At 56.0% G+C, this 12,731-nt stretch overlaps 1 protein-coding gene across 1 annotated transcript; it reads left to right on the top strand.

Annotated features, from left to right (window-relative positions):
- The first annotated feature begins 230 nt into the window (after nucleotides 1-230).
- C1QL1 (complement C1q like 1) lies at nucleotides 231-7,310 on the top strand. Its single transcript, XM_060645867.2, has 2 exons — nucleotides 231-1,146; nucleotides 6,627-7,310. Exons 1-2 carry the CDS (start codon nucleotides 550-552, stop codon nucleotides 6,804-6,806), a joined length of 777 nt encoding a protein of 258 aa, XP_060501850.1. The 5' UTR covers nucleotides 231-549; the 3' UTR covers nucleotides 6,807-7,310.
- Nucleotides 7,311-12,731: the final 5,421 nt, after the last annotated feature.

The raw sequence follows: 12,731 nt of genomic DNA, 5'->3' as shown, positions 1-12,731 counted from the left end.
CCCAGACTCTAGTATCCTCCCCATTTCCGAATCTCAGCCTCTAGCTCGCGGAGTCTCCGGGTTCCTCTCTGGGCTCTGGCCTTCATCTCCGCGGCCCCGCCCGCGGCCCCGCCCCCCTGGGTGGGCGGAGCCCTTCCGCCAGCGGCCCAATTAGGTGCCGACCCCGCCCGCAGCCCCACCCCTCGCGGGCGCGGAGCCGCGAGGAGCTGGTGGGGCGGGGCGGGGCGGAGGGGGCGGTGGCCCGAGCGCGAGGAGGCGGGAGGAGCCGGGCAGGACGCGGCTGCCGCCGCTCTCAGTCCGGCCGCGCAGCGGGAGGGAGGCGCGAGGCAGGAGCCGGAGGCTGGGCTCGGCAGCGCATCCAGCGCAGCGCGGCGCTCCGGGCCCGGCCCCATGCCCGCAGCCCCGCCGGACCGCCCTTGAGCGCGGGCGTCCTGCCCGCGCCCCCCGCCCGCCGGCACCATTGCCCCGACGGCGCGGCCGGGCGGCCCGGCGCTCCCCAGGCTCCGCGCCGGCCGGAAAACGCTGCTGGCGGCCGCCGCGGGCGTGGTGATGCTGCTGGTGCTGGTGGTGCTCATCCCCGTGCTGGTGAGCTCGGGCGGCCCGGACGGCCACTATGAGATGCTGGGCACCTGCCGCATGGTATGCGACCCCTACCCCGCGCGGGGCCCCGGCGCCGGCGCGCGGCCCGACGGCGGCGACGCCCTGAGCGAGCAGAGCGGCGCGCCCCCGCCTTCCACGCTGGTGCAGGGCCCCCAGGGGAAGCCGGGCCGCACAGGCAAGCCGGGCCCCCCCGGACCCCCTGGGGATCCAGGTCCTCCGGGTCCTGTGGGGCCACCCGGGGAGAAGGGTGAGCCGGGCAAGACCGGCCCTCCCGGGCTGCCGGGTGCAGGGGGCAGCGGCGCAATCAGCACGGCCACCTACACCACGGTGCCACGCGTGGCCTTCTACGCCGGCCTCAAGAACCCTCACGAGGGTTACGAGGTGCTCAAGTTCGACGACGTGGTCACTAACCTAGGCAACAACTACGACGCGACCAGCGGCAAGTTTACGTGCAACATTCCCGGCACCTACTTTTTCACCTACCACGTCCTCATGCGAGGCGGCGACGGCACCAGTATGTGGGCGGACCTCTGCAAGAACGGCCAGGTGGGCCCGGCGGGGGCATGGGGCTGGCCTGGGGGCAGGGCACCCAGGGAGCCCGGGGCATAGGGTACCAGCGAGCACAGGTAGAGACCCTACAGCGGCCCCGCTTAGGCATCACATGCGGGGATGGTGGGCCTGTTGGCACTAACTCTTCGGTTCCTGGGCACTGGCTGCAAGGCAGACGCCGCTGGGCACCTGCGCGCGGCTTGGAAATGCGGGAGATAAATGCAAATAATCACAGCGCAGGGCTCCCAGGCGCGCGGACTGGTCCTTGGGGGCTTGGCCCTCGGGAAGCGATATCTGAGAGCTGGAATTCTGGTTGATACCAGCGGGCAATTAGGGGAGGGCAATGATGGGCTCTAGGGAAGGCAGCCTCCGCGCCCGCGGGCGTCCAGGCGCACCGCTAGGCGCGCAAGCCAAGGAGAGCTGTAGGAGATGTTTTGGGCACAGAGGCAAAGGGAGCCAGGGGCGCGAAGCCTTAGCTGCAATCCATCCTCCGCCCTTGAGAAGGGACCACTGCGCCGATCTGACGCCCTTTGCAAAACGCGGGGCTGCCCGGCCGCTTCCCACCGTGTCAGAGCTACAGGCGCAGGAAAGCAACCTCTGGGGGGAAAAGTTTTTCCTCCTGAGGGAGGCAAAGAGGTGGAAACTCCCCCTCCCTTGATCTTGCAGCTGCAGCTCCTGACTCCAGGAGTGTCAGGGGATCCTCTGCGTTCACTTTCCCCATCCCAAAGACTGAAGCTAGCAGGCAGCTAGGTGGGCTCCTTGGTACTGTGAGGGTAGTACATGGTGCTCTTCCTGCAACTGCTGCCCCAGAACCAGCCTCGACCTAATCCTGCCCTAGGGGGACAGTTTTGCCCAGCTCACTCTCCTTTTGTTACTCCCTCCCTTTCCAGGGCTCCCAGACCACGATGGCCTAGGGCCACTGGGGGGGGGGGGGGGGGGGAGGGCGGTGAGGCGGAGCATTCCTGTGGAAGGAGACCAGCATGGGTCAGAACTAAAGCTAGGATGGTGGGAGTTGGGAAGAAATTTCCTGCGACTGGGACCCCGGACCCTGTTGGAATCCTTCCCACTGCAGGTAGACCCTGGCTTGGGGGTGGGGGAAAGGACAGGCCTGGGAGTCAGCACAAAGACTACCAGGCACTTGTAAGTCTGCCCCCTCTTCTTTCTCTCCTGCCTGCCTCTTTCTCCTACTCTGTCTCTTGTCCCCGTCTGTCTCCTGTGTCTACCAGTCCTATCTGTCTCTCCTGAGTCTCTGGCCTCTCTCCCCCCAGGCTTAACACCCCTCTTTATTCCTTGAGTGTTTCTCTCTCACTTGGTCTCTATGAGGCTTCCCGTGTCTCTCCTCTTTGTCCTTGGTTCCTGACCAAATGGGAGGCCTCAGTATCCAGTGAGAGCTCACTCTGCAGACAGCCCCACGATTTCCCTTATTAATCACCAATAAAGGATGCAGCAATGTCACCTTCATCAATAGAATTTCTTCCTTTCCCAAAGAAAGTTTGGGCTGGCACTGAGCTGAGGTCTAAGGGGACTGGGGGCCCATTTTGTCTGGATAGGAAGCTGGTCACCAGAGCACCAGTGGGCCCTAGGCCTTGTACCACCTCAGGAGGTTCCAGTGGGGCTCCAGAGATGAGGCAGAGGAGACCCCAAAGGTGATGTCTGCTTGGGCAGGATCACTTGCTTCAGTCACTGGGAGGTGAAACCATCTCAAAGCCTCTTCCCCCTTCAGTAGGGGCAAGGCACGGCACAAACTGACAAAGAGGTACTCCCTGGAGGTGGGACCACAGGCTAGTAGAAAATAGGAGGTGGCTTTAACTAGGGGGTTCACAGATCCAGCATTTTAACAGTTACTCAGACCATGCCCCCCCCCACTAAAAACTGGGGCCTACACCCCTCTCCCGTACGTTCTTTGTGACTTGTCCTTCCAGATTGCTCAAAAGACTCGTTAAGTCTCACTAGTCATCCCACGTACTCACTTCGAGCCCCGACTAAGAGGCAGGTTTGGAGCTAGGTAGCAGGGGTTTGATCCACTTGCCCTACAGGACCTCATGGTCTGTGCAGGAGAGATAATAGTAACCACCCAATAACACACCCCAGCGATTGGTGTGTTAGAGGGGGATTGGGGGCCCAGCTGGCAACTCCCATCCCTAAATGTGTTAGCTGGAGGGAATGATTCACTGGTGCCTGCCCCCACTCAGACCAACCTGGTCAGGGGAGAGGATGGCAAAACTGGGCTGGTCCCCAAGGTGAGGAGACATGGCTAGGGAGGAAATAAAAAGGTCAAGTGCAGGGAAAGGCTGGCTCAGAGGTAGAAGAGGACATTCAAGTGAGCAGAGACAAAATGATGGCTCTGGGCAATGGACGGGAACAGAACAGAGGGGCTTCTGCCTCCCATGGCTGCAAGACCTGGGGCACTGCTGGGCTCTGTGCTTTTCCTTTCTGGCTTCCTGCCTGAAGAAATGCTTCCAGAATTTCCTCAGGAAGGCAGGACTGAAATTGGTCCTTGGCCTTTCCCTCGGCAAGATAGGGAGGGGAGAGGTCACTGAAGCGCTGAGTCCCCCGCTCTGTCCTTGCCTGAGGCCCACCAGCCCCTCTCCCCAAGGGGAGCCTTGAGTCACCACTGTGTAGCCCGAGGACACCAAGGCCTGGTCTTTAGGACATGGGGATCTGAGGAGCCCGAGGAAGGGGCTGTAAGTTAGGAGTGGGTGCCCTGAGTGAGGTAAGCTCCCTGCAGCTGCCTCAAATATCCACAGTTCGGGTGTCAGGGAAGACATGAAATTAATACACTGGGCCAGGAGAGAGGGGCTGTGTGGGGATGGACCAGGGTCTATGGCCAGGGTGCCACTTGTCCAGGGCAGGGACTTTGGGGAGGTGAATATCACAAACGGGGAAGGGCTTGGACAACAGAACCTGAGTGAGGTGAGAGATGGGGTAGTAGATAAATTGAGGACTCCAGCATAAAGGCCTCACTGGAGTTCAGCCTGATGCCTGACAGTGGGAGAGGGGCTCCCCACTGTCCTTTTCTAGCTAGCCCTGAATGCTTTTCACAGCACAGAGCACAGTGCCTAACTCAGCAGGGACCCAGGAAATATGTGAAAGCACAAGTGTCCCCTGTGGGCCAGGCTGGTTGCCTGTGGGAGCCACTCCTGTACATCCAACACCCCAGCACTGATCCGGGGGCAGGAGCTTGTTTCATGGGTTCTCCCCACTCCTCCCTCCAGGGCCCTGGTCAGACCACTGCCTCAGTTTCCCTTCCCCTGGTAGCCCTTGAGGAGGTGATTCTACAGCGCCCCCTCGTGACAAGTCCCAGACTTGCTTTCCTACTTCCATGGCAGCCTCAATTCCCCAAACTTCCCCATGGCCTCCAGAAGCTGGATGCCTCAACTGTTTCCTGTCTCAGGCAGAGAATCAGGACCCCTGGGTTCCATTCCTGGATCCCCCTACTATCTAAGGATGGAAGGGCATCAATTTTTCCTGCCTCCGTGGATAATTAGGATAATCACAGTAACAATCATGGTGATGAATAAATAATAAACATAAGCATAAGAGTTCTGATGCCTGTCACATCACCAGGAGATTCCTGATGACAGATGATTGTGTTCTAATGGATTTGGCTATTAAGAAGCACACTGTTTTAATGAGTTAAGGCTCAATTAATCTGGGTAATAAAAATAATTGTTATTAGTAGTAATTTATTAGCAAAGATAATGAAATGCATACGTAATAATAAATACTATGAGGATTAGGGCCCAGGGAACAATATAGAAGTTGGCTGCTTTCTTTCAGCACTTTCCTAGTAACACAAAGCCCCATCAAGATTAAAAATTTTTCCCCCACCATCTGAAGGCTTTTATAAAGGTGGCAGTGGTGAGGCGGGATCTTCTCATCCTTTTTCTGAACAGAGAAATTGAGCTTTTTGAAAGACAGCATCTTCCCCTCATTTGCTTTTCCCCACCTTTAGCTGAACTGTGAGTTTTCCCAGCTAAGTGTCCCCAAACGGTTCTTGCCCCTGGTCGGGGGAAGAAGAGATTGAGGGGAGAGAAGGGGCTGGAAGGATCTGGGCTTTAAATGGCAGCCAGCATGCAAATACGTTGGGTGCCCCCGTTGTAGCATTGCTGCTGACTCAGCAGCTTCGGCACAGCTGACCTGCAGTTCTGTCTCCTGCCCAGGAAGGAGAATGGACCCTTCCCCTAATTTGGCTTGGTCCAGCCCAGACTGTTAGCCTTTGGGAGAGCTGCCTTCAGGGAAGGGGCTGGTTGGAGAGGGGCTGTTGAAAAGCCTGACTGAGAGAACCCCACTCAATGCAGCCTCCCCCCAACACAAGCCTGCACCTTGGAGATGTCCCCTGTCTTCCCATTCTCCACCCAGGCTATCCTGGAAAGGCCCCAGATCCTATGGCTCAGGTCCTGTGTTGCCTCAGTTGGAGAGGAATGCCTGGAGGGAATTTGTTCACCATCACTCACCCTCAGTATCTAATGATTATAGTCGGAGCCCCCAGAAGTGACCAGCAGACTTCACACACAAATGTTGGTGCCCTCTTGCTTCACTGAACTGCCTGTCCCTCCCCTCACCCATCAAAACAAGGACTGGCAGGGATAGCAGATCAGACTGAGGATCACACAAAGATGGAAAGCCTGGATTCCCTCCCTCCACCCACTTCCTTTCTACCACTCTGTGGTGAGACAGGAGGAGCCCAAGGTCCTCTGTGGGTGGGATAATAGTCACAGGTATAGCTATAGCTCTTTGGAGGCCAGGATGCAGGCTCTATCTGAGCCTTGGGAGGGGAAATAATTACCAGACCTTCCATCTCACTGCTCCAGTATGAAAGACCCCAGAACGAACTACAGACAAGGAGTTGAAATACTGGGTTCTGGTACTAGGGTGGTTGCTTAGTAGCCACCTGGCATTAGTCTAGCCACCTGACCTATGGGGCCAAGGTGTCCATCCCTGTGTCCATCCGCTGACATAAGAACAGGTGGGTGTGGCTGAAAGGTAAGGCATTATTGTTACAATTAAAGCAGCGAGGAAGGGATAAGGAGAGAAGGGATGGCCCTCCATCCCCTGGTGTTCCAGAGAATTCCTCTCTGCAAGGAGGGAGTTCCAGGCTGGGCCATCCCTGAAGGCTTGTTGACGTCCTCTGCAGGCCAGACGGTAAGACCTAGAGGAGTTAAGGAGGCCAACTCCACCTTGATTCCTAATTCAGACCCAGATTACACCTGCCCTAGAAATCCAGGGCTCCTCTATAACCCATTCCCAAAACATACACTTATGATTGGAAGGGGTGGGGAATGACGCGAGAGAAGCAGGCAGAGTTGAAGGCAGGTTTTTAGGGCCTCCAGATCCTACCCACGTGGCTGCCTTACCTCTGACAGTCCCCCTCCCTCCCCGACCCTACTTCTCTCCCTCCTCCCCCCTACCCTCTCACACACACCATCCCTACTCTCCCCACCCCCTTATTCCCACCCCCACCCCCACCCCCGCAGGTGCGCGCCAGCGCCATAGCCCAGGACGCAGACCAGAACTATGACTACGCCAGCAACAGCGTGATCCTGCACCTGGACGCGGGGGATGAGGTCTTCATCAAACTCGACGGAGGCAAAGCGCACGGCGGCAACAGCAACAAATACAGCACATTTTCCGGCTTCATCATCTACTCCGACTGAGCTCCCCGCGTCCCCCTCCGTCCCCTACCCAGCTCCCCCCTCCCCCGGGGCCCCCCTCCCAGCGGGCTGAGGGCGACCCAACCCCTCGCTGCCCCAGCCCTGGCTGCCGGCCCTCCCTGGCTATGACGCCCCCGGCCCGCCCTCATCACCACCCGGGCCGCCGGCTAGGCTCTCCTTGCTCGTTCGCCCTCGCCGCAGAGCCGGGTCCAGAGCGCACCGTCGCGGTTCCCGGGAGGCGCTGTCGACCGCCCCCGCCCTGGCCCGCGCTGTATATTTGTACAATAGGACTGTTTATTACCCACCCAGCTCGTCAGCCCGCCCCAGACTGGGGACAGGTCTTGGCGGGGTCCCTTCCTGTGCTCGGATGCGCTGCCCTCCCGCTCCGGGGTAGCGCCTCCTGGGAGAGGGGTGGGTTGGGGCTGGATAGCGTCCCAGCACCTGCTAAAGCCCCAGCCCGGCTGCGCCCCGTCTGACCAAAGCTCTAATAAAAACACTTCCATCCCACTGGCTTTGGGTCTGTGCCCTAGAGAGGAGCTGCAGGAGGGGACCATGAACCCTGCCTTCTTCCAGAAAGGGAAGAGGTCTGCTGGAAGTTTCCCATGGATCTGGGGGCAGCCAGGTCCCAGAATCACAGCTGCTCTGGGAGGAGGTGGGCCAAGGGGCCCAATGCTCACCACAGCCCAAGCGTGCCTGGGCAGCAGAAACAGGAAGCAGCCCAGTTACATCATCCTCTTCCATGGTGGAAAAGTTTCATTTGTTTGACCTGGAAAGTGGCATCAGCAAGGTTTAAACTGGGACACCTGGGCTCTCAATCTGGTACCACTGTGTGTGATCTTGGGCAAGTGACTCCTCTTTCAGTTCTGGGTTAGTGACAGCAATCACAGGAACACACTTTGCACTAAACACTTCCAGGTATGGCACCTCACTCAAGCCTCCAAGGAGCCCGGAGAGGTTGGGTGACTAGATTTTGTTCTTCTTCCAGGGAGGTTAAATATCTTGATGAATGTGACGTGGTCGCTAAGTTCTGTGATTGCACTTGAATCCAAGAAGCCCTGCTCCTTGGAGACAACACGTTGAGTCTCCTGGCTCTGTCTGCCTCCCTTACCTCCTGTGACCATGTGACCATGACAGTCGTAGTTAGGGCATTCCTAAATAACCATAGCTAATATTTAGAGAGCACCCACTCTGTGTCAGACCACCACGTAAGAACCTTATAAATACTATCTCCTAGATCTGTGTGGGGAGGGGGTAGACTGGCAGGAAACGCTCACATGCCCTTTGACCTGGGTGCTGTCCTTTTATCCATCTCAGATGAGGAAACTGAGGTTCAAAGAGGTTCAGTAACTTGCCAGGGTCACAGAGCTAGGAAAAGGCAAATGCCAGGATTGGAACCAAGGACTACGCTCTCAGCTGGTGCACCATATTTCATAAAGATCTTGTGTCTCCAAAGCAGAACTGAGGAAGAATGGCTCTGAGGCAGCTCCCTCCTCGCTGTGCCCAGCCTTTCCACTCCCACCCCTGCCCTGCAGAGGCTTCATGTACTTACAAGCATCTGCACTGGGCAGCAGCCATGGGGCGAGCCTCTTGGAGAACCCCGAGGCTCTACATTGAGGAAAAGTCCCATCTGGCCTCCCCACCCCCAGCTGGCTCAGCTGGAGAGACAGGAAGGAGGGGTGGCCTCCGTCCCAGTCAAGCCCCATGTATGGACCCTTGTCATGGCTGGCAGCCTTGAATGACTTTCTTTATCCTCCCTTCTCTCCCCTACCTCCCCCTACTGCCAGCTGTGGCCATTTAATAAAATTAGCTTAATGCTTGTTCCTTCCCTGTGGGGTCTGGAGATTGAAATCCGCGGGTCCCCACAAACCCAATAAAACCCCTGGCAGGTCTGGCTGGAATGAGAGTTTCCTCGGGAAGAGTGATTAGATTAGAAGGCGCTTCCCCCTGCCCCCAGTGCCACCCACAGGCCCCTGTGATTCTTTAATGGCCACACTGGCCCAGGGGTACCCAGCCACATACCTGGGCGGCTCCCCACCCCTCCCCAGAGGCCACAGGGACTGGGCTGGGACCTCTGCTACAAAAAAGCATGTTAATCATTTCTGTAGGAGTGCCTGGCTGGTTTGTTTGCTTTTATTTCTGGTGACTGGACAAGCCTTGTGTCACTTTGAGAGATGGGCCTAATATCTCCATTTTGCAGATGAGGAAATCATAGTCTGAAGAAAATTCGTGACTTGCCCATGGTCATGCAGCAAGTGTGTGGCATAACTGAGATGGACTGAAGCCAAGGACCTTTTCTTCCTTTGCAGGGCACCAAGGGTATCCTGCAGTCACTCAGGCAGCATCCCAGCAGCAGGGGAAACTGTCAGGAAAGTGTCTCCCCCATCAGACAGGGAATCCCCAAGGGCAAAGTCTGGGTTTTTTTTTTCCTCCTCAGACTTGGGATACCTGAGGGCAAGGACTGTGTCTCCACCATTAGAATGGGAAGCTTCCTGAAGGCAAGTTCTCTGTCTCCTCCATCAGACTGGGGGTCCTCAAAGACAGTGTTATGAGCAAGTTGAGGGTAAGGTGTGTATCTCCAGGATTGGGGGACTTCCTAAACACAGAGATTGTGGCTTTCCGCGCAGTGGCTCTGAGGGTAGGCACCGCTTTTTCTATTGAACCAGGGCTTTCTAAGACCAACCCCTGGGACTGGGGGTTCCCTGAGGGATCGACTCTATCTCTTCAACTTGGGGATCCCCGAGAGCAGGAGCTATACCTCCCCTCAGACTGGGGGCTCCCTGAAAGCAGGGCATGTGTCTCTCCTCCTCAGTCAAGGGCTTTCTGGTACAAGAACATTCCAGGGGGACAGGGCTGGCTGGGTGATAGAAAGGAGACTGGACTGGCAGAATGGCGGTCCCACTCTGGAGGAAGGAAGGAAGAAAGCTCTCCAGGCTGCCTCCCCTTTAGAAAGATGTGTGATTAATTAACGAATAATGTCCCTGCCAGGGGGTGTCAGGATGGAGGTGCCCCTGGAGCTCACCCACACAAGGAAAGTTAGGCCATCCTGTGCCCAGGCAGCTGCCAGCCCTAGGGGCTGGGGCTGCCCTGCTTTCTGGGGTCATGGGGACCAGAGGGGACAGCAGGAGCCCACCGCTGGGGACTGTCCTAATTGGATGACTTTGCAGGACAGCCAGGCAGGTGCGCTCAGCCCTCTGCTTCAGCTTGCTACAAACACATCTGCCATGGTGAGGTCTAGGGGTTAATTGCCTCCCGCCTCACTCCTGGTAACCGATATTTCATTTACTGCTCGGAGGGGGAGCTGCCCAGAGAATCAATCCCGGACAAGCATCCAGGAGACAGGGGAGCTGCGGAGGCACGGGAGCTGTTTCCCAGAGGATCTCTGAACACCAGAGGAGGAGGCAGGAGGCAAAGACCCAGAGAAGGCGGCCGATTGCTCTAGGCTATGGGGGGGGGGGGGCTCACCTGCGTGCTGCCCACCCTTACAGGACCCCCAAGGGCTAAGAGAAAAATCTCAGGGGTACAAAGGTTGCACTACTCCAGCTAGCTGTGCTGTTTCCCCTGCCCTGCTTTCTTCCGCATTTATTTATCTGAGTGCCCCCATAAGCTGTAGCAGGTTAGATGCTGTTAATAAGGTTATTTTCACAAGCAATGAAGGTATATTTGAAAAGCGGAACTGGAGGTGTGAGCTCCTCACCCCCTTCCAGGTAACAAACCTCAAAATCCTACAAATGAGGTGATAATAAAGTGGAAGTGAGGAGTCTACACATGTTTGGAACTAGAAGGGGGTGGCAGGGTTACTGAGAGGGGGCAGCTGGGGGCCGGAGGGAAAACAGGGGGGCTACCCCCATGCTTTCAACATGTTCCCCCTTAGTTCCACCCACCCAAACTGAGAATCAAAACCACAGAGTGGGTAACTCCTATTACACAGCTGCAAAAACTGAGACCCCGAGAGAAAGCCAAGATTGCTCAGGTTGGCTCAGGACAGAGATAGAACCAGAGACAGCGGCAAGTGGAGACACAAGGTTTGGGTTCAAGTTCTGGCCATGCTCAGTGTTTCAGGAAAAGACACTTGACCTCTCGGAGTCTCGGTTTCTTCATCTATAAAATGGGGCCGATAAAAATATCTACTTGAAGGGCTGCTGTGAGGTAGTAGGTGAGAACCCGTTTTGTAAGTTATAAAGCAAAATGCAAATGCACGATTATTATTACAACCCAAGTCTCCTGAGCCCTGTGATTTTTTTTTTTTTTCTGAGCCCCATGATTTAAACCACTTTCGGTTGTACTTCAGTGCCTGGGATGGTGATGGTGATCATCAAAGAAGATGAAGACTCTTGGGTTGTTCTCCCACCCTGATAATCCCAAAGTGAATGTAGGGCAGGGGTTGGTTTGGGGTACACAAAGTGTGGAGCTAAGTGTTGAAAATGGGTGCCCTGAGTCCTCCCATGTCCAATGTGGACTCCCCCACCCTTCTGTTCTATGGCCTCCAATATGGGGTGAGAGAAGGGATGCCCCAAGGCTGTGGTCCACCTGTCCCTACTTGCTCTGCTGGTTCAACATTACTGAACATCTTCAATGGGCCAGGCCCTAGCTTGGTGTGGGCTCCAGAGATGCATAAGAAACCATCCAGAGGGGCCACCTGGGTGGCTCGGTCGGTTAAGTGTCTGACATTGGCTCAGGTCGTTATTTCTCGGTTCATGAGTTTGAGCATCTCTGCTGTCAGCTCAGAGCTCACTTTGGATCCTCTGTCTCCCTCTCTCTCTGCTCCTCCCCTCTCTGTGTTTCAAAAATAAATAAATATTTTTTAAAAGGTTAAAAGAAACATGTTTAAAAAAAAAACATCCAGAGCTTCAAGATACCCACAGGGGTCATACAGAGACATCCAGGACATAGTGCTATTGGAGGGGGCGGGGGGAGGCTTCCCAAACTGTCAGGAGGAGTTACTCTCAGGGAGCTGGACTAAAGGGAGGCTTACAGTTTTACTTACATAATGTTTGGAAAGGTTTTACAAGGTCTCCCCCTTTGAAATTTGAGCTCCCCCCGCCCGCCCCTAGGATTTGTTGCCGAAGCTGCCTTCTTGGGGATGGGGTTGGTGTGGGTAGAACCCAGGGAACTGAGGGTTTTCTCTTCTCTTGTCCAAGGGCTTGGGAAATAATGGAGCTGGGTGAACAACATATACCCTCATCTCTGTATCAACACCCAAGTCATAAGAACACCTATGTACTATTCTAAGAATTTCAAATGCATTCATTTATTTAAACCTTACAATGATCCCACAAAGATAGTTACGACGAACACACCCATTTTTTGCATGAGAAAACTGAAGCACAGAAAGGTGAATTAATTCACCCAAGATCATATGGCTTACCCTTTCTGGGAGCAGCCCTCTTGCCTGGCCATTCTCGGGAGCAGGAGAGGGGTTGAATCCCACTCCCTCCCAGCCAGAACAGTCTCCCCAACCAGGTCACCTGGCACGCCTGCCCACAATGCTTGCTGCCCGGCCAGCTTGCACAGGGGCAGGGATCCTGCCTTTCCCCAGATGGTGAAGGGTAAATTTGAGGGTTCCTTCCCAGGTGCCCAGGGCACAGGCCCCTTTGCTCCCTGAGTGAGGACCCCAGCGTGGATCAGGACAACTGCATAGGGCCAGGTAAGTACCAGACCTCTCCAGCCTGCCCAGAGCCAAGGATGGGTCCGCTACACCCTAGGCTATTTCCACTGCCTGCGGAACACCTGTTCATTATTCAAAGCCCAGGTCCATTGCCTGCTCTTCCATGAAGGCTTCCTGAACTTCCCCCAGCAGTCACCTGCAGGTCTCCAAGGCCACACCGAGAGCATCTTCCACATAACAATGGCTGACTCAGTACATAACACTGTGCCTGCCACATAATAACCACTCTACCATAATAGCAGCTATTCAAACATCTGTCACTC

This window comes from Panthera onca, chromosome E1 (genome assembly GCF_046562875.1).
Source record: "Panthera onca isolate mPanOnc1 chromosome E1, mPanOnc1 haplotype 2, whole genome shotgun sequence".
Taxonomy (NCBI): domain Eukaryota; kingdom Metazoa; phylum Chordata; class Mammalia; order Carnivora; family Felidae; genus Panthera; species Panthera onca.
This window is presented reverse-complemented; position numbering and strand designations above follow the sequence as displayed.